Genomic DNA, 21,023 nt, shown 5'->3' on the forward strand with positions numbered 1-21,023 from the left:
AATTACCTTCAAACACTAATATACAACATCGGAGCATATCTTCCAGTACCTGAATTACACGCTCAGATTGGCCACCTGTCTGAGGATGAAATGCAGTGCTGAAATGCAATTAAGTACCCAAGGCTTCTTGCAATTTGTCCCAGAAACGAGATGTAAATCGGGGATCTCTATCTGATATAATGGAGATTGGTACTCCATGTAGCCTGACAATCTCAGATATATATAGTTCAGCCAATTTATCTAGAGAATAATCCATATGTACCGGAATAAAATGTGCTGATTTTGTTAATCGATCAACGATCACCCAAATGGCATTTTTCTTCTTTGGAGACAATGGTAATCCTGACACAAAATCCATAGTAATTCTTTCCCATTTCCATTCCGATATAGTAATTGGCTGGAGCAATCCCGAAGGTACCTGATGTTCAGTTTTGACCTGTTGACATATCAAACACCTTGATACAAACTCAGAAATATCACGTTTCATACCTGCCCACCAGTACATCTTCTTCAAATCATTATACATTTTATTACCTCCCGGATGTACGGACATAATACCACTATGTGCCTCGTGTAAAATCTTCTGTAAAAGCTCTGAATTCTTTGGTACACATACTCTATCTCTGAATAATAAACAATCATCAGTTCCAATCTGAAATTCTGAATCATTACCTGACTCACATTGTACCCGTTTAGCCTGCAGCTTCTCATCATTTTTCTAAGCTTCATATATTTGTTGTAGAAATGTCAGTTTAACTCTCAACTCAGCTACGACTGAACCATCATCAACCAAAGACAATTGGGCATTCATAGCTCGCAAAGCAAACAGAGATTTTCGACTTAAAGCATCAGCAACAACATTAGCCTTACCCGGATGGTAATCAATAATCAAATCATAGTCTTTTATCAATTCAAGCCACCTACGCTGTCTCAAATTTAGATCTTTCTATGTCATCAGATATTTCAAACTTTTATGATCAGTATAAATATGATATTTTTCACCATACAAATAATGCCGCCATATTTTTAATGCAAATACAATAGCGGCTAATTCAAGATCATGCACCGGGTAATTTCTTTCATGTGGCTTAAGTTGTTTCGAAGCATAGGCTATAACTTTACCTTCTTGCATCAAAACACAACCTAAACCATTTAATGATGCATCACTATAAATAATAAATTCTTTACCTGATTCAGGTTGTACCAACACAGGTGCTTTCGTCAACAAATCTTTCAATCGGTCGAAACTCTGCTGGCATTCATTAGTCCACTCGAATTTAACATCTTTTTGTAATAAATAGGTCATCAGAGAAGCTATCATAGAAAACCCCTGTACAAATCTTCAATAATATCCAGCTAAACCCAAGAAACTTCTAACTTCAAATATATTTTTCGGTGGACTCCAATTGACAATAGCTGAGATTTTACTCGGATCTACCCTAATGCCTTCTGCGGATACAATATGTCTGAGAAAACCCACTTCTCGAAGCCGAAATTCACATTTACTGAATTTAGCATATAGCTGCTTTTCTCACAGAATTTGCAACACAATTCTCAAATATTCTGCATGCTCATTTTCGTTTCGGAAATAGACCAAGATATCATCAATAAAAACTACCACAAACCTATCTAAGTACGGTCTGAATCTCCGATTCATCAGGTCCATAAATACTGCAGGTGCATTAGTCAGCCCAAATGGCATAACCAAAAACTCGTAATGCCTATACCTGGTTCTGAAAGCTATTTTCGGTACATCTGACTCCTTTACCTGTAACTGATAGTAGCCCGATCGAAGATCAATCTTTGAAAATACAGTGGCACCCTTCAACTGGTCAAATAGATCGTCAATCCAAAATGTAAGCTAAAAAATGCATCGCAACCTTTCTTCTCTGGAACTCTACAGTCCAGAATGTAAGCTAAAAAATGCATCGCAACCTTTCTGATTTTGTGCCTTCACTATCGAGATCATACTTGAAATACCATCGATTTTATCAAATCTAAAAGAAATTATCTCACCATTGGGACATCTCAAATCAACTTTTTTTCGTCGACAATTAATCACAGCATCATGTAGATTCAACCAATCCATTCCCAAAATGACGTCAAACTCATTGAAAGGTAATAGCATTAAATCGACAGGAAAGTTGTAACCTTTAATTTTCAATGGACATTGCTTGCATACTAAGTCAAATATAACACTATAACCTAAAGCATTCGTGACTTTGATGACACAATCAGTGGACTCGACAGGTAAATTCTTTTTTGTCACTAACGTTGTGCATATATATGAATGTGTTGGCCCCGATCAATTAATGTATACACACTAATATTAGAGAGAGAAAAGGTACCGACAATGATGTTAGGAGCCAAAGCCTCCTCTTATCCACGAATAGCATAGTTCTGGCAGGAGCTCTAGCTTTAGGTCTACTTGACATGTCTTTTACTCTGCTTCAGTTAACTTCTGCTAAAGTGCTATTTCCAGGACATCGACCTCACGTAGGAGTAGCCGTAGATTTTTCATTTTCATTTTATTAGGCTCATTTCGATTTGCACAATCCTTTTTAAAGTGATCAGGGGATCCACATATAAAACATGTCCCGCATTAACCCTGCATGTTCCAAAATGATATTGACCGCATTGTTTGCACTCCACCCTATTAGTATTTCGCACATTGCTCGTACTATCTATTGAAGGAGTTGGGGCTTTCTTACCGTTCTGCCTCAAATGATCCTTACTCGAGAACTCTGATGGTGTGGAAACTTTACTATTGGATTCCCTCAACTTATTTTTTGGAGAACCAGAGAAAGTTTTAGGCCCAATGCGTTTGCTGAAATTACGTGTTTTTGCCCCATTTCGTCTTTTGCTAAAATTTCTTCCATTTTTTGAGCCCGATCAGAAAAAATCACAAACTCACGAATCTCCATAGCTCCAACTAACATTTTGATTTCATCATTCAATCCATCTTCAAAATGCACACACATATCTTCCTTAGTAGGTACAATCTCACGAGCATATTTGCTAAGCTACACAAACTGTCTATTCGTACTCAACCTCGGTTCTATTTCCCTACTTCAGCTCAAGAAATTCTTTCTTCTTTCGCTCCAAATGTCGCTTACTAATATACTTCTTACGAAACTCGAATTTAAAGAAACCCCAGGTGATTCTTTCTTTAGGTATCATTGACATTAATGTGGACCACTACTGAAATGCCTCTCCTTTAGCAACGACCCTGTACACCGCAAACAATCCTCTAGAGCACACAACATTTCGTCGAACACCCTCTCAGCATGTTCTAACCAATACTCGACCTTGGTTGGGTCATCAAGCACATTACCACAAAACTCAATGGCCCCACATTTTCTAAATTTATTGATAGTAATTCTCTAAACATGTTGAATCGAACTTTAAGGACGAAGAGAATGAGTTTGTTGAGCTATTGAATTTTCCTTTAAATATTTATCATACATGTCGTGCATCATACATAGAAAACCATTTGGTGCCATATCTCCGGCCCCTTGTAATCAAGGCTTATTCCGAGTACCTTCTACATTAGTCATTGGAATAAAACTTTCTATCTCATTAGAATCTGCTCGATTGGATCCAGATGACATCTTTTATCTATATGAAAACATTTCAAAATGATCAAAAGCCATCACACTATCAAAGTTTATAAAGTGGCATGTATTTCTAAACTCGACACATACTATGTTTAGTCTGTGAATTGACTAAACCGTAGCTCTGATACCATTAAATGTAACACACCTAACCCATTTCTATCGTCGGATTTGGGTTACAGAGTATTACAATGAATTTTCAAACATTTATGCTTAATTACAAATCTATATTTCAATGTAAATATCAATAAACAAATCATATTCAATTTAAGCCAAACTTGCATCTACAGGCTTTAAATCGAACTTACAAGGCCCTAAAAATAATTTGGAAACATTTTGAGGTCAATTTGAAACAAACTAAAAAAGTTAAGAAGAAATTGAAAATTTTGGAAACAAAGGTCACACGACTGTATGACCAGGCCGTGTGACTGTGACACAGGCCATCCAGTGTGGCCAAAAATATGGTCGTTTGTCTAACACACACGCCCATGCGGCTGATCCACACGCCTGTATTCTCAACTCGTGTAACTCACTGACTAGGGCCACATGGTCGTGTCAAATCTCGTGTGTGTTTTTGAAATAGGGCTGCACTGCCGTGTTGAAGGTTGTGTCTCAAACTGTGTAACTCACTATTTTAGGACACACAGCCATGCTACAAGCCGTGTGCCAGACCGTGCGAAACCTGCACCTGAAACTTAAAAGATACAGGGCTATGCGAACAAACCGTGTGTGAACCACGACCGTGTGACAGCTCGTGTCCCAGGCCGTATGTATGGAAATGTACCTTAAAATTCAAGTATGCAAAAAATGTTTTCTTGTGCCTCAAGCATACAATTAGCCAACCCTTAGACCTATTCCATACTTATTTAAACAAGACCTAACCATGCTAAAATAATACATACACAACCTATTTCCATCAACCAATCAATGTACCCTCATTGGTACCACATGTAATTATTCAATCAAACCCAAACACCAACAAATTAGATATATCAATTATTACTAATTATATATGTATAACACATCATATTTCCATATATGAACACCAAATTATCAAACACACCATACCAACATCAAAATGACCATTTCCAACTTACTAGTTCAACTACATATTATATCATAATACCACAAGACCTTTTAGTTACATGCCATTTTTAACCAACTCAAAATGCACAAAATAACTACCAAGGTATGGATGATAGTGAGTGAACTCTCAAATCGATCCAACCGATGACACGATTCCAAGAGACCTACGAAATGAATCAACCAAGTAAGCTTAACATAGGTTAATAAGTTCAAGTAATTAATCTAATTACTTCATAGCTGAATTCAAAATTTTATAAAAAGTGAGTAAACTAAACAACTTGATTCACCGGCACAAAGCATGCTAGGCGTTACGCCCGATAAGTTCACCGGCACAAAGCGTGCTAGGTAAAAAGCCCTATAATCACACTAGCATTTAGCCTACTAAGCACTAATTGATAAATTCACCAGCACAAAGCCCTGCTAGGCACAACGCCCGATAACTACACCGGCAGAAAGCCTGCTAAACACTAAGCTTGATAAATTCATCAACACAAAGCCTGCTAGGCACAAAACCTTATAACTACACCATCACAAAGCTTGCTAAACATTAAGCTTGATAAATTCACCAGCACGAAGCCTGGTGGGCACAGAGCTTGATAACTACACCGACACAAAGCTTGTTAAGCACTAAGCTTGATAAATTCATCGGCACAAAACCTGCTAGGCACAAAGTCCGATAATTTCATAACATACCAAATACTCAGTGAAATACCTCACAATCAATATACAATAGTACAACACCAAAATTAAAAGAATTAACCATAATTTACATAATAAGAACTTACCTCGATTCCTATGATTTCAAAAACAAAGTTGAACATTAGTCCAAGATTTTAGCTTTTCCCCAATTTATGTCCAGTTGTTGTTTGTCTTGATCTAAATAATAAATTAACTTAATTAAATGTTTCCAACAACTTCAAATATTATATTCAAACCTATATTCCATATTTAATATAAATTTTCAACATTACCCCCAAACATTTCAGCTTTTAAACAATTTAGTCTCAAATTTCAAAATTAACAAAAATACCATTTTTACTCTCTAAACATACTAACCGAACTTCCTAACCAGCCTATTTCAATAATCAATTCACAATGTTACCATGAAAATTTACTATTTCATAAATAAGTCCCTAAATCACATAATTACTAAAAATTACTTAACAAAACTTGTATATTTAACAACTCAACTCAATAATATATTATCTAAATTCAAAACATATTCAAACCCTAACATCGAAAGTCCCTAAAGTTTTAACATCTTAAGAAATTAATCTTTGGGCTATGTAAAGTAAGTTGAAATGAACTCAAAAGTGTAAAATTCATCCAAAATAAAGTTCAAACACATACCATGCACTTAATATTTGCTTAATTGAAACTCCCCCTTCTTACAACAATGGCATTTCAGTTTGGTAAAGAAAAATAAGGAAGATGACACACTTTGTTTTTCTAATTGTTTTATTTAACTATTACTTTAATTATTAACTTACAAAAATAACATTTAAAAACAATTATAAATACATTAAAACCTATCCATAAACTTCCACTAGCACGCCACATAATATAATTACTACTAAAGTTCCTTACTTTACATTTTAAAAGTTATTTGGTCCATTTAACAAAGAGAAACCAACTTTTGCTCCTTTTTTCAATTTAATCCTTTTCAGTTAATTAACCATTTAAACTTCACAATTTCTAAATCAAAAGTTAATACGACTTTAATATAACCATATAGACATTAAATAAACATTAAAATATTGGCTCACTCATCGAAATCGTGGTCCTAAAATCCCTATTTTTGACACCACTGAGAGTAGGTTGTTACATCTGACATCAATGAAGGGTTAATAGAAATTGTCACATCCCAAAATCTGGGTTAGTAAAAATTGGGTTCATAAAAATTAGGTTAATGAACCGAGAGTGGTCATGCCCGAAATTTTTTAAATGATCTTTTACTCATTTGATAATAAATAAGTATCAAGTGTACTGGTTGAGCAGTGGTGGAGCTGTCCTTGATGACCTGTGTTTGAATCCCTTCCCTCACATTATTTTCTATGTGGCACAATTTTGCGTCAAACCTTAGTAAAGGTCACACCATGTTTTTAAAATAAATGTTGTAGGAATTATAACAAGCTAGTGAATAGTCAAGTAGTTAAATGCTTAGTTAATTTCCAAAAGGCGTATATTCAATTCCGTACATTCTTATGTTTTTACTTATTTTTTGGTTCATAAAACTTTGGTCAAATCTTCCATAGCAATCCACCCTAGTTACCATGCAAAGAAAGATTCTTTCCTCCTTTACCTAGTCAACTTTCCCCCAATAAACCCTCTATTCACTCCACATGTTCCCCATTGATCCACTTTTCATGCCATTGTCCCCCAAAGCTTTTATTTTCTCACATTTACCAAGCTTGAACCATCTATCCCACCTAAGTTAGCCGCCATTCACTTTTTTCTCTCATTTTGCTGCCTCCTCTTCTCTTGACCGATTCCTCTATTGCATCTCCCATGCTCCTCATTTTTCTGCCATTTTCTTCTTCTTTGAGCCACCATTGCACCATTTTTTTTCCACTTCTATTCCACCTTTCACCACCATTTGTTAACCACACCATCACCACAACACCACCTCACCACTGCCGCACCACCACTGAACCACTGTTGGACCACCACCGTGACCATCATTTTTCTTATTTTTGTTTTCTCTTCTTAAAAGCTCACCACTTCCACCTTAATATCTATCTTTTTATTTTTTTGATAAATCCTTACTGGAATTTTATTGCTTTTATCCTAAAAAGATCCATTGCTATCAATTATTTCTTCGATTTTTCCTTTCTCTCCTCTTGATCGATTGATTCAACAAAGATTTGATTAATGAATAACGTAAGTATGTGATGATATTAGGTACTAAATCATCACTTCTTCCTCATCTTTTTATTAATATCCAAATGTAATATTAGTGTTAGACATTATTTTTCTTCGATATTAACATCTCGTATATTGATCTTGTGTGAATGGTCGATTGCTAACAACTTGGAACACCTTTGACTTTTGGGAAGTGAATCACATCTCTGGTTCTAGTCGTATAAGCGTAAGTGTGGTGTTGGAAATCAAGATTAAACCATTTTTATTTAAAAGGATAATTTAAGTGACGAATTAATGATAGATTATTCATTTTGTGTTTAGATCCAAGATAGATCTAATTAAATCTGGATGTAGGCGTTAAAAGGAGCTTTTTAACATCAAAGTTGCTTAGATCAGTTGTGGGTTAATTTATTAGAAATATATATAATATTTATTGATCGATAAAATATAATTATTTTATCATTGAAACCTTATTAAAAATCTCTATAACATGAAAATTTGAGAATACACTATGTATTCGAAAAGGGATGTCAAAACTCACAAAAAGGGTAATATTCAAGTAAGTACGTCGAACTATTTGTTTAATGATCTCATGTGTTATTTGATGTGATTTGATGAATGTTGTGACACTATGTACATATTCTCATTTCTCATGACATGTGATATGATGACATTATATGATAGGCATAATATTTAAATCATGTTACCGATATTGAAATTAAGATTTAATTGCATGTTAAACATGGCCTTCATGATATTATCCAACTTGCATGTTCAACATGTCCATTGTGACTAATGAAATCTTGAAATGAGTAAAATTTTTATATATATTCATTATGACCATATCACATGCATGGGGTGAGATTGTAAGGAGGAAAAATTGGTGGCTTCATCCACAACCTACGTGGTGGCTTCCTCCACGACCTACATGGTGGCTTCGTCCACAACCTACATGGCAGCTTATCTGCAAATATTGGTGGCTTCATCCACATTGGAGTATTTGGATGAACGAGTTGTGGGGAACTCTTTTTGGAGTGTAGCAGTGATGGGTAGAATGTTTTATAAAAACTTGCATAATTGTTTTACGAGAATTGCACTATAAAAATAAAAACTTTGTTCAAAGCTTGTATAACCGTCCACTCCTAGTTACCATGCAAATAAATATTCTTTCCTCCTTTAGCTAGTCAACTTTCCCCCCAAAACCCTCTTTTCACTCCACATGTTCCCCATTGATCCATTTTTCATGCCATTGTCCACCAGAGCTTTTATTTTCTCACATTTTTTAAGCTTGAACCGTCCATCCCACCTAAGTTAGCCAACATTCACTTTTCTCTCTCATTTTGGTGTCTTCTCATCCTCTCTTAACCGATTCCTCCATTGCCTCTCCCATGCTCCTCATTTTTCTGCCATTTTCTTCTTCTTTGAGCCACCATTGCACCTCTTTTCTCCACTTCTATTCCACATTCCACCACCATTATTTAACTATACCATCACCACATGACCACCTCACTACTGCCGCACCACCATCTTACCACCACTAGACTACCGTAGGACCACTATCGTGACCACTATTTTTTCTATTTTTTTCTTTTCTCTTCTCAAAAACTCGCCACTGCCACCTTAATATCTATCTTTTTATTTTTTGATAAATACTTACTGGAATTTTATTGCTTCTATCCTAAAAAGATCCTTTGCTATCAATTATTCCTTCGATTTATCCTTTCTCTCCTCTTGATCGATTGATTTCGGTTAATGAATAACATAAGTAAGGGATGATATTGGACACTAAATCATCACTTCTTCCTCATCTTTTTATTAATATATGAATGTATTATTAGTGTTAGACATTATTTTTCTTCGATATTAACATCTCGTATATTGATCTTATGTGAAGGATCGATTGCTAGCAACTTGGAACACCTTTGACTTTTGGGAAGTGAATCACATCTCTGATTCTAGTTGTATGAGTGTAAGTGCGGTATTGGAAATAAAGATGAAATCATTTTTATTTAAAATCATAATTTAAATAATGAATTAATGATGGATTATTCGTTTTGTGTTTAGATCTGAGATAGATCTAATTAAATCTAGAAGTGAGCGTTAGAAAGAGTTTTTCGCATCAAAATTACTTAAATCAGGTGTGGGTTAGTTTATTAGAAATATTAATATTTGTTGACAGATAAAATGTAACTATTTTATCATTGAAACCTTGTTAAAAATCTCTATAACATGAAAAGTTCAGATTACACTATACATTCGAAAAGGGATGTTAAAACTCATAAAAAGGGTAATATTCAAGTAAGTACCTCGAACTATTTGTTTAATGATCTTATGTCTTATTTGATGTGATTTGATAAATGTTATGATACTATGTCCATATTCTCATTTCTCATGACATGTGATATGATGACATTATATAATAAACATAATATTTAAATCATGTCACCGATATTGAAATTGAGATTTAATTGCATGTTAAACATGGCCTACATGATATTATCTGATTTGCATGTTTGACATGCCCATTATGACAAATAAAATCTTGAAATGATTAAAATGTTTATATATATTCATAATGACTGTATCACATGCATGGGATGGGATATTGTAAGGAAGAAGAATTGGTGGCTTTGTCCACAACCTACGTGGTGGCTTCCTCCACGACCTACATGGTGGCTTCGTTCACAACCTACATGGTAGCTTATTTGCAAATATTGGTGGCTTCATCCACATTGGAGTGTTTGGATGAACGAGTTGTGGGGAACTCTTTTTGGAGTGTAGCAATGATGGGTAGAATGTTTTATAAAAACTTGCATAATTGTTTTACGAGAATTGCACTATCATGATCATGTGTATCAAATTCGAATATGTTATATGATGAATATGTGTTTACTTGTTATTTAACTTATTTTTATTTAACTTGTTATAAGACTCACACTGAACTTAAAAGCTCACCCCCTTTAGCTTTCTGATTTTACAAATAACCCTGAGGTTAGGATTCGATGACTGCATTTAGAGGAGTTTCTCATAATTCTTTTTAAATTAAAGTAATTAAACATTTATTTTGATATTTTGAGTTTGTAATAAGTTTGAGTATGGACTGTGGCATGAGACATTACTTTGGGGATTTTATTATGATTTACATGGCTTGATTGCATGACATTAAGTTTTAAAAAAGACATAAGTTAGTATGTGATGAGATTTCACATGAAACTTGATTTTTAAAATAAAATCTATCAATAATACATTTTCCATTATAGTTCTAAAAAATGAGTTTTCAATAAAATTAGACTTAATTTTCAAAATTATTAATATTTACAAATGAGTTTTTCAAAGATATTTGATTTATGAAGTTAATATGTTTTTATTTCTGAAATAATGACGAATAACCAAGTTCTCTAAATTTTAAATAAAAAGACAAGTCGTTTAGAAATATGATTGAAAACCCGAAATAGTTTTGAATAAATGATTGAATATTTACAATTGAGATATTTTTTATTTCGATTCTTGAAATTTACACAGTTTTTACAAAATTAAAATAAACATTTTATTTCATTTGTTTTGAATTGATAAGCTAATAGCTTTAAAATATATATTTTTTTAAATTCCAAAAGTTTATTTCGGCCATTATCATGGACAAATGGTTTTGAAATGAGATTGAAAATAAAGTTGAACATTCGATTTTACTAGTTTTGAACAAACTGCGCAAATGGTTTAAAAAGTATGTTCAAAATTATGAAAGTTTTTCTGCGCCATTCCAGTGGCCAATGTAGCTTTCCAAATTTGGTCATAACGATTGGGCCGAGTTTGCGTTGTTACAATAAGTATTGTTGTTTCAGCTGCTTTCAAGATAGAGGTGCTCATGGGCCAGGCGGCCCGGCCCGGCCCGACGGCCCGCCCGAAATATGGGAGGGTTTGGGTAAAAATATAGGCCCGAAATATGGGCTTGGGCAAAAAAATGAGGCCCGATTAAAAAATGGGCCGGGCCTCGGGCACCACTTTTTTGGCCCAGGCCCGGCCCAGCCCGGCCAGAATATAATAAATATTTTTATTTTTTTATTTTTTTAATTTTAAAATACTTTTAAAATACTTTTTTTAAAATTTTTTTAATTTTAAAATATTTTTAAAATACATTTTTAATTTTTTTAATTTTAAAATATTTTTAAAATAATTTTTTTTAATTTTTAAAATAAATTTTTGGTATTTATTTAAAAAACGGGTCGGGCCGGACCGGGCCTGGGCTTATGAATTTTTTCCCGGGCCGAAATTTTTTTCTAGGCCCGGCCCATGAGCAGCTCTATTTCAAGATTAGAGATACTAAATTTCTAAAGAAAGACTCTCATATTCTTCGAGGCAAAAGAAGTAAATTCAAGGTTAGGGCTACCTCTCATGACTCTGTTGCTGATGCGATGTCAAAAGTGGTTGAAAGAATCGTGTCTGACAGTATAATTACAGACTCAAATTTTGGATAAGAGACTTCGGCAGATCCAAGTATGGTGGCCACCCTGGATGTTTAATGTGTATTTTTTTGACTCATTATTTATTTATTTATTTAATGATATCAAGTCTTTTTGTTTGGAATTGTCAAGGGTGTGCGTCTCCCAAGTTTGCTTGTATTGCTAGGGAGTACTTTATGGAGTTTGAGATTAATGTTGCTGCTTTTCTTGAAATGAGAGTTAGTGGTTTGAAAGCTGATGAAATCATTTCCAAGATTGGTTTGGATTGTTCTCATAGAATTGAGGCTCAGGGTTTCGCCAGGGGTTTGTAGATTTGTTGGAAGAATAGTATCCAGGTCCAAATTATTCATAATGATCCTCAGTTTGTTCATTGTCGTTTGGGGAAGACAGGATCTGCGAATATTCTAGTGACATTTATTTATGGATTTCCGGATAAATAGAAACGTAAGACCTTATGGGATTGATTGGATCGTATTGCCCGTTTCGTTAAAGAGCCTTGGGTCTTAATGGGAGATTTCAACTCACTGCTTTCTCCGAACGAAAAGAGAGGGGCTAGGCCAATTGTTTCTGGTTGTAGGTTATTCTAGAGTTTTATCCTTAATAATGGTTTAGGGGACCTTTGATTCAAAGGCCCACAATTCACTTGGAGAATAGGTGCAACTTTCAATAGACTTGACCGAGCAATCAGGAATAATGAATAGTGCCGTTCCTTTCCTGATACGACTGTATTTAATCTACCTCATCTCAAATCTGATCATAGGCCCATCCTATTATCACCTCGTAATCATAATCATACCTCTCAAGCAAAACCTTTTTGATTTCTTGCCTCTTGGATTTTTATCTAAATTTTTCTCAAGTCATCCGCGATAATTGGAGAAGTGGGTTAGAGTTATCTGGTAATCTCATTTCCCTCACTAATGGTCTAAAAAGATGGAATTCTAAAGTTTATGGTCATATATTTCAAAGGAAAAGGTCAATAGCTCATCAGTTAGGAAGGGTTCAAGCTGCTTTGGATTGGAGATTGTCTGGCTCTCTTCTGGATCTTGAAACTAACTTAAGGATGGAATATGAGAAAATTCTTGATGATGAATAATTATTTTAGAGGCAAAAGTCGAGATTGGATTGGATTCAATTTGGGGATCGTAATACGAATTTATTCCATAACAAGGCTTTTATAAGGTGAAATTTCAATAAAATTTCTTTAAAAATTGGCGATAATTGGTGTTATGATAATGAGACTCTCTAGCCTGAGGCAGTTTATTTTTTCTCCTCTCTATTCGTTGGATGATTCTCGTTGTATCCTCTTACCCTTACAAGGCTATTTTTCGAAACTTGACTCTAGAGTTTTAGATGGTTTATCTTTGAGCATTACTAATGAGGAAGTTCGAAATGCAGTATTTAGTACGGGACCTTTAAAAGCCTTGGGTCCAGATGGTCTTCATGCTTTTTTTTTCAAAATCAATGGGATACAATCGGTTTGGATGTGTGCTCATGTGTTCGTGGTATTTTCTCTAGCAACCTCTTAATTGTTCTTTTAACAAGATGCTCTTGATCCTCATTCCCAAGATTACGAGCCTTGAATCTCTTTCACAATATCGTCCTATAAGCCTCTGTAATGTTTTTTACAAGATCGTTACTAAAATAATTGCGAACCATTTCAAGCCTATCTTACCTTCCCTTATTGCTCAAAATCAGGTTAGTTTTATAGCAGAGAGGCAAATCACGGATAATATTATAATTGCCCAGGAAATTGTGTACTCATTGTGTAGTAAAAAAGGGAAGAAGTCTTGGATAGCCATCAAAGTGGATCTAGAGAAAACATATGATCGTCTCTATTGGGACTTTATTCAGGATACCCTATTGGACATTGGTTTCCCTTTAACTTTAATTAATGTCATCATGGAATGCATCATGTCGATCTCTATGCAAATTGTATGGAACAGAAGGCTTACTGATGAGTTTTTACCTAACAGAGGCATTAGGTAGGGTTGTCCACTATCTCCTTATATCTTTGTTCTTTGTATGGAGAGACTAGGTCAATTAATCCATAGAAATATTGGAGAGAAGATTTAGAAGCCTATTATTTTGGAAAAGGATGGACCACCAATCTCACACATTTTCTTTGTAGATGACCTCTTCTTATTTGCCGAAGCTAATGCTGATCAAATGTATATGATTAAGGATGCCCTTATTACTTTTGGAGTTGCCTCAGGTTATAGAGTCAATTACTTGAAGACTATGGTGTTCTTCTCAAAAAATTTGGAGGTTAGCAGTGCTAATGTTGTTTGTAGAGTTCTTGGATTTCGCCAATCTGATGATTTAGAAACTTATCTAGGAGTGACTTTGTTTCACAAGCGAGTCACGAAGAATACTTTTAACTTTATCATAAACAAGGTTAGACGGAAGTTGGATAGTTGGAATGCCAGTATGCTCTCAATGGTTGGACGGGTCACTTTAGCGTAGGCTATTCTGTTGTCGATTCCAAATTATTTTATGCAAACTGTAAAGATCACTCATAGTACTTGCGCAGATATTGAGAAGATAGCTAGGGGTTTTATATGGGGGGGTCTGATTCTAGAAACAAGATGGCCTGGGTAAGTTAGGAAGACTATTGCCAACCATTGTCAAATGAGGGTTTTAGATTATGACGTCTTAGAGAACAAAACGATTCTTTTTTGCTTAAATTGGGATTCAACCTGCTTACAAATAAGAAAGTGCTATAGGTCAAGTCCTTCGAGCAAAGTATAAGATTACTGAGGTAATCCCTGTTGATATCTGTTACAGTAATTGCTCGTTCGTATGGAAATTGCTTTAAAAAATTTGGCCTTTGCTACGCCAAAGTCTACCCTGATCTGTTGGGGATAGGAACTTTGTGAAATTTTAGATTGATAATTGGTTAGCGGATGTGGGCCCTCTTCTTAATTATTGTCCCTTTCCATTTCTTGTTTATGCTTCTATCACTCTAAATGAGGTCTCTTCTACAGATGGAAATTGGAATTAGGATTACTTGCGTTGTTTTTCGGACAGTGATATTATTTCTTATATTGTTGGAATCCCAGCCCCGAACTCTCTGGTTGGTCAGGATGCACTTATATCGAAATAGTCTCTAAATGATATTTATACAGCCAAATCTACTTACAGTGTGCTATTGGAAAACTCTCTCAACCCTTTGGACAACAAATGGAAGCTTATTTGGACCTTGGATGCTCCTCAGCGGGTTCTTCAGTTCCTTTGGTTAGTTCTCAAGGAACAATTATTGACTAAAATGGAATGCTGCAAACGAGGAGTTTCGACGAATCCTTCTTGTGTGATTTGTGAGGAAGTTGAGGAATCTTGTATTCACATCTTAAGAGACTACTGCATAGCATGGAAGGTTTGGAATAATATTATCCCCCTATCCTCTCTTTTTAATTTTTTTCTTAGTCTTTGCAGGTTGGATTTTGGAAATTTTGAGGAATGATTTTGTCCTAGAATATGAGGATATGAGGATGTGATGTGGCAATCACTCTTTGGTATTATCTGTTGGAAGCTTTGAAAACAAAGGAATCTTAGGATTTTCTAAGGGACCCCTTCTGATGCTGCCAATGTTATACAATCTACATGGGGTTGGATGAACTATATTAAGACGAAGCCTAGCAGACCAAGTGGTTCTATGAGTAATCAAAGTGGAAATTATAGGTGGATCCCATCACCCACTAGATCTATCAAAATAAATATTGATGGTGCCGACAATCCGTCTTCAGGCTTTGCAACTTCGATAGCAGTGGCAAGAGATGAACATGGTAAGTGGCTTTGGGAAATTGGGACAAATATGATATGGACGCTTTTATTGTAATAGGAATTTTAGTTTTATTTATTATATCAGATTTTATTAAGAGTTTTAGTTTTACTTATTTTCTCTATTATATTAGGTTTTTATTTCCTTCATAAAATCTAGGTTAGGAATTCTATTAGGACTCTTTTCTTTGTTATTAACAGTCTATAAAAGGCTGTCAATATGAAATAAAGAGATAAGCAATTATTCTATAAAAAAGAAACGTTATTTTGAGAGGGGGTTCAGTCAATGACGAATCTGCCTTTTGAGTAATCATAAGTCAAAGCAAGAATTCTTTCTCATCTAGACCTGTGACTAGATCCTACGCCAAGGCACATAACAACTTAGTATCTGAGCCAGCTGTCATGGGTGACGAAAAGACTTTGACAGCCAAGCTGGAGGCTTTCATGGAACAAATGGCTACAAGGCAACAAGCACTAGAGGAGTAGGTGGCGATATTATCTCTATCGGTCCAAAAGATAATGAAAGAGGATTCAGAGAAAAATAATGAAGAACAGGGCAGCAGCGGAGGCAGGAAAAGGAACTCAGACTTGCAACATGATGGGTGCATGGTGCCACGATACTCTAAGATAGAATTTCCCACTTATGATGACTTTGAAGATCCTTTAGGGTGGTTGAAAAGATACGAAATTTTTTTTGGCAATCAACGAAATAACAAAGAAAACAAATTAGTCTTAGATTCATTTCATCTCTTAAGATAGGCACAATTGTGGTTTGATCAAATGGAAGAAGAGGAGGAGACAAATCTTGATTGGAGGCACTTCAAATAATATTGTCATGTAAGGTTTGGGCCACCAATAAGTAATAACCCCTTGGGGAAACTTGCCAACTTGAAATAAACTAGGACTGTAGAGGAATATCAACACCAATTTCAATCACTATTGGCTAGGACTGTTGATCTTAAACCTTGACAACAAGTAAACCTCTTTAGTGTCGGGTTGGTAGAGGAACTTAGAATTGATATTGGGATGCAACAACCGAAAAACCTTGGAGTTGCAATGAATATAGCTCGAACATTGGAATGTAAACAAAATGTCTCTTCCAAATTATCATCTCGAGCCATCCTAAACTAGCCAACTTCCCAAAACACTAGTAGCAATTCAATCATTTCAACAACTAAGAGCATTGCAAAAGGAGGGGGACAAACAACAGAACCAACCGGGAACAACGCCAAAATAGGTTCTTCTGCACCATTTATTAAGAGATTGACACATACAGAAATGGTGGAAGGAAGGGCTAAGGGGTTGTGTTATAATTATGACGAGTCTTATTCCATGGAACACAAATGTAAAATGTTATTTTGGATAGAAGTACCAAATGTTGAAGGCAAGCAAGATGATGATGATGATGATGATGAGATAGATGATTTTGGGTAAGTTCTAAAGTTTATTCTGAATTTGAGCTTGAGGACAAGCTCAACTCCGAGAAGGGGAGTAATGATATGGATGCTTTTATTGCAATAGGAATTTTAGTTTTATTTATTTATTACATCAGGTTTTATTAAGAGTTTTAGTTTTACTTATTTTCTCTATTATATTAGGTTTTTATTTCATTCATAAACTTTAGGTTAGGAATTCTATTAGGACTCTTTTCTTTGTTATTAATAGTCTATAAAGGGCTATCAATACGAAATAAAGAGATAAGAAATTATTCTATAAAAAAGAAACGTTATTTTGAGAGGAAGTTCAGTCAAGGACAAATCTGCCTTTTAAGTAACCATAGGTCGAAGCAAAAATTCTTTCTTATCTAGATCTGTGACTAGATCCTACGCCAAGGCGCATAACAAAATATTGGAAGATGCAGTGTTGAACAAGCTAAACTTTGAGCAATTTATGATGGTCTTCACCTTGCATAGGACTTTAACTGGAAGGAAATTATTCTTGAGACTAACTGGGCTCAGGCCATTGAAGGTATTCATAGGGATTTTAAAGAACATGCGAATAGAGATTTGATATTACGTATCCAAGAATTATGCAAACATAATTGGCAAGTGATTATTAAGCAAATTCCAAGAGAAGCGAACTTTGCCCCCCATATCCTGACTGGTCAAATAAAAGAGTTTTTGTTTGGTCCCCGTGTGTTTGATATTGCTCCTACTAGAGTTGTTGATCAAATTCGATTAGATAATTCTCCTCTACTATCTATTTCTAATGTTGTTTCTGGTTAAGTGTAATTGACTCCATTTTCTTTCTACAAAAAAAAAAGATTCAAAACTGGTTAAGTGTAATTGACTCTATTTTCTTTCTACCAAAAAGAAAAAGATTCAAATCTTGTTATTATCATCGAGTATATTTTTCATTCATGATAATGGCTGAAACTCCAATATATTTCTAAACCCTATACTAATTAGGAATTAAGAAATACAACCCAAATCCTATGCTTAACTTTGCTTTTTGGTCCCCTTCACAAAATCTAGCATACTATTGTCAATAACAAAAAAGATACAAGAATCAGACATATTGCCAACAACATAAGAGTAGTTAAGTTCCTTGTTGGCATCCAAAAATCAGGGTTCAAGCCCCGCTGTTGCCATTCCCCTCCGCAAACCCAAAAGAAAATCAGATATATTATGATAAAGTCGGCTAACAAGTTGAGACAAAAACACTGGGTAGCAAGTGCAAAGCACAGATTTTTCTATCATGGTGTCCACAGGCAAACTCCACTCCCATTGGTGGCTGCTGCTAACATCCCAACTTCATATGGATGTGCATCAAATCTCCAGGGAATTGCAGGCAATTGTGGACTCTGTAATGTCATTACACTTGTTCTTTGAACTGGAGAGATTACATCAATACCTTTTCTCATGTTGCCAATGAATATGCATGAATCATCCCACCCCCATATACCTCTGCTTACACCAAAATGAAAAACACTCAACCATACACAACAGAACATCAAGCAAGTAGATTACTTTGAGAAGAACACGAAAGACAGGCAAAAAGCCTACCTGAAACTAAGATTCAAAGTTCCTGTTGAATTATCATGGTATATCATAGAAGTGTCTTCATAATTGAATCCACTTATTATACCAACATTGTTGTCCAAACTATGTTAAATGAGAAAAAATATTAGAACCAATTGAACAAATGTTAGAAAAACATCTATCTACATAAAAATGCCAAAAGGAGGATACAGTAAATAAACAAGGTAACATCTTAGGAACCACCTAATGCTAAAGACATCCTCAAAATAATAGAAGCTATATATCTCAACATAAAGTACATCCATTCAAGTCAATCATAATATGACATACAATACAGTTTGTACTGCAACAACAACAAAAAAAATTAAAAAATTGGATTAAGAAAGAGAAGTTAATACCTTGTTGTTGCAAGAGAGGTTCCAGAGGGTGAGAAGTAAGCAGAGTTAACAGCCCTACCATGGCTCGCAGTCTTCATTATTTTCAGTTTCCGAGACCTCGTGCCCCTTAAATCCCAAATGCAAGCAGTTCCATCTGTTGAACTGGTTGCCATAATGTTGGCGTTTTGTGGATTGAAGCTTATGGTGTTGATAGTATCTTCATGAAGCATCCAGTTTCCGCTGGATTTCCCAGTCCGAACATCCCATTCAATCAACACTCCACGACCCTCTGAGAAATATAAGCTCCACAAATCATTAGGCTGTTGAGAGAGGCAATGTATAGTTTTATCACAATAATGCACCACATCAAATACTTCCTTCTCAGCATCCATTAATCAAATAAAGCCATCATGGCCGCTGCTATAAATCTGCATCCCAATGCAACAAAGAAGAAAAACATCTTATATATGCATTCCCTTAGCAATTTGTTAGCCTGAAATCACAAAATAAAAATAAAATCTTGGTTGAAACCCCAAAGTACCTTTGACATTGAATATCACTGAATCGAAATCCCAGAAATAGCACCAGTATGCGGGCAATAAATATATATTCCATCATCAATTTCATCCTCAGAATCCATATTAAAAAATGCTATATTCCCAACTTTGTTCCCCACTGCAATCATACTAATACCAGTACAAGGGAAAAACTTAACCTCCATGATCCTTCCAGGCATTGGCCATGCTACATTCTCTGGTTTCAAATCCATTGATTTCAGCCAGGGATCACTCTTCTTAGTATCCAAATGCTCATCAAACTCTTCTTTAACTGGTGATTCAAAAGCCTCACTTTTGCAAGAATCCAAAGTACCTTTCTCACTAAAAGCACTAAAGTTCCCATCTTTAACGTCTTTAGCACCATTAAACTCTTCATTTTCTGGAAATCCAGCTTGAGTTTCCTCAGCGATACTCAAAATTGTATCAACCAGCAGTTTGTTAGATTCTTTTTCATACCCTATGAAAGCATCTATCATAATAATAGGTTTTAGGAACTTATCCGACAAACCCTTTGAATCCGGTGGCTTAACTCTTGTTCTCGGTGACCGTCGAGTTACGATCGGGTTCTCCATTTTGGGTTTCTTCACTTGTTTTGTTCTGCAAGCAATCATAAAAATTTAAAAATAAGACAATCTTTACGTTATTTTCTTTGTAACAAAAATGGGTGAAAAACAAAGATGGATTTCGTTACTTTTGGCGTTTGTTAGCGGCAGAGAGTGTAGCTGCCTTTGAGTGGATATTGAGTGCGGCCACCATTTCAGCATTTCCCTTGATGTTTTCAAGCCTTTTACGTTCATACTCTGTTAGTTTCTGAGACGCCATGGAAGACAGAGAGATGATACGAAGGGGGGGGGGTTCATCTTTGTTTTGTGGGTATTTTCTAGCTTTATTGGGTGTGATTGGAGGGTTTGGGCGGGAAGATTTTAATCCTGTACGTTTCAACCAATAAACCTTTAATAATAGGTAATAAATCATATTGGGATGATTTTAAAAAGGATAATTTTTAAGTGTTAATAAAATTTTATCATGTCATTAAAATTAAAGGGTAATAAAATATTATTATATATTTATCTATATTTATTATATTTTTAAACTTAATTTAAATTTAATTAAATTATTTAAAATAATTAATTTATAATTTATAAATAAATATTTTTTTATTTTATAATTTTTAATCATTTTATTTTTTTTCTTGTTCAGAAGTTAATATTTTTTTTATTTTTGTGTAATCAATTTTTTTAAAAAAAAGTTAATTTGTACACCATGAATTTTTTTCTTTTTTCCATTTTAAATTAATAAGAATTGTGTAAGT

The 21,023-nt window shown here is 34.8% G+C and overlaps 1 protein-coding gene and 1 pseudogene across 1 annotated transcript; both read right to left on the minus strand.

Moving 5' to 3' along the window:
* Positions 1-18,107: 18,107 nt before the first annotated feature.
* LOC121203291 (uncharacterized) lies at positions 18,108-19,082 on the minus strand. Its single transcript, XM_041095566.1, has 3 exons — positions 19,021-19,082; positions 18,802-18,900; positions 18,108-18,702 (listed from the first exon to the last, which is right to left on the minus strand). Exons 1-3 carry the CDS (start codon positions 19,080-19,082, stop codon positions 18,492-18,494), a joined length of 372 nt encoding a protein of 123 aa, XP_040951500.1. The 3' UTR covers positions 18,108-18,491.
* LOC107900052 (DNA damage-binding protein CMR1-like) lies at positions 18,900-20,547 on the minus strand (annotated as a pseudogene).
* Between the last annotated feature and the right edge of the window lie 476 nt (positions 20,548-21,023).

The sequence above is a fragment of the Gossypium hirsutum genome, chromosome D06 (genome assembly GCF_007990345.1).
Source record: "Gossypium hirsutum isolate 1008001.06 chromosome D06, Gossypium_hirsutum_v2.1, whole genome shotgun sequence".
NCBI classification, from domain to species: domain Eukaryota; kingdom Viridiplantae; phylum Streptophyta; class Magnoliopsida; order Malvales; family Malvaceae; genus Gossypium; species Gossypium hirsutum.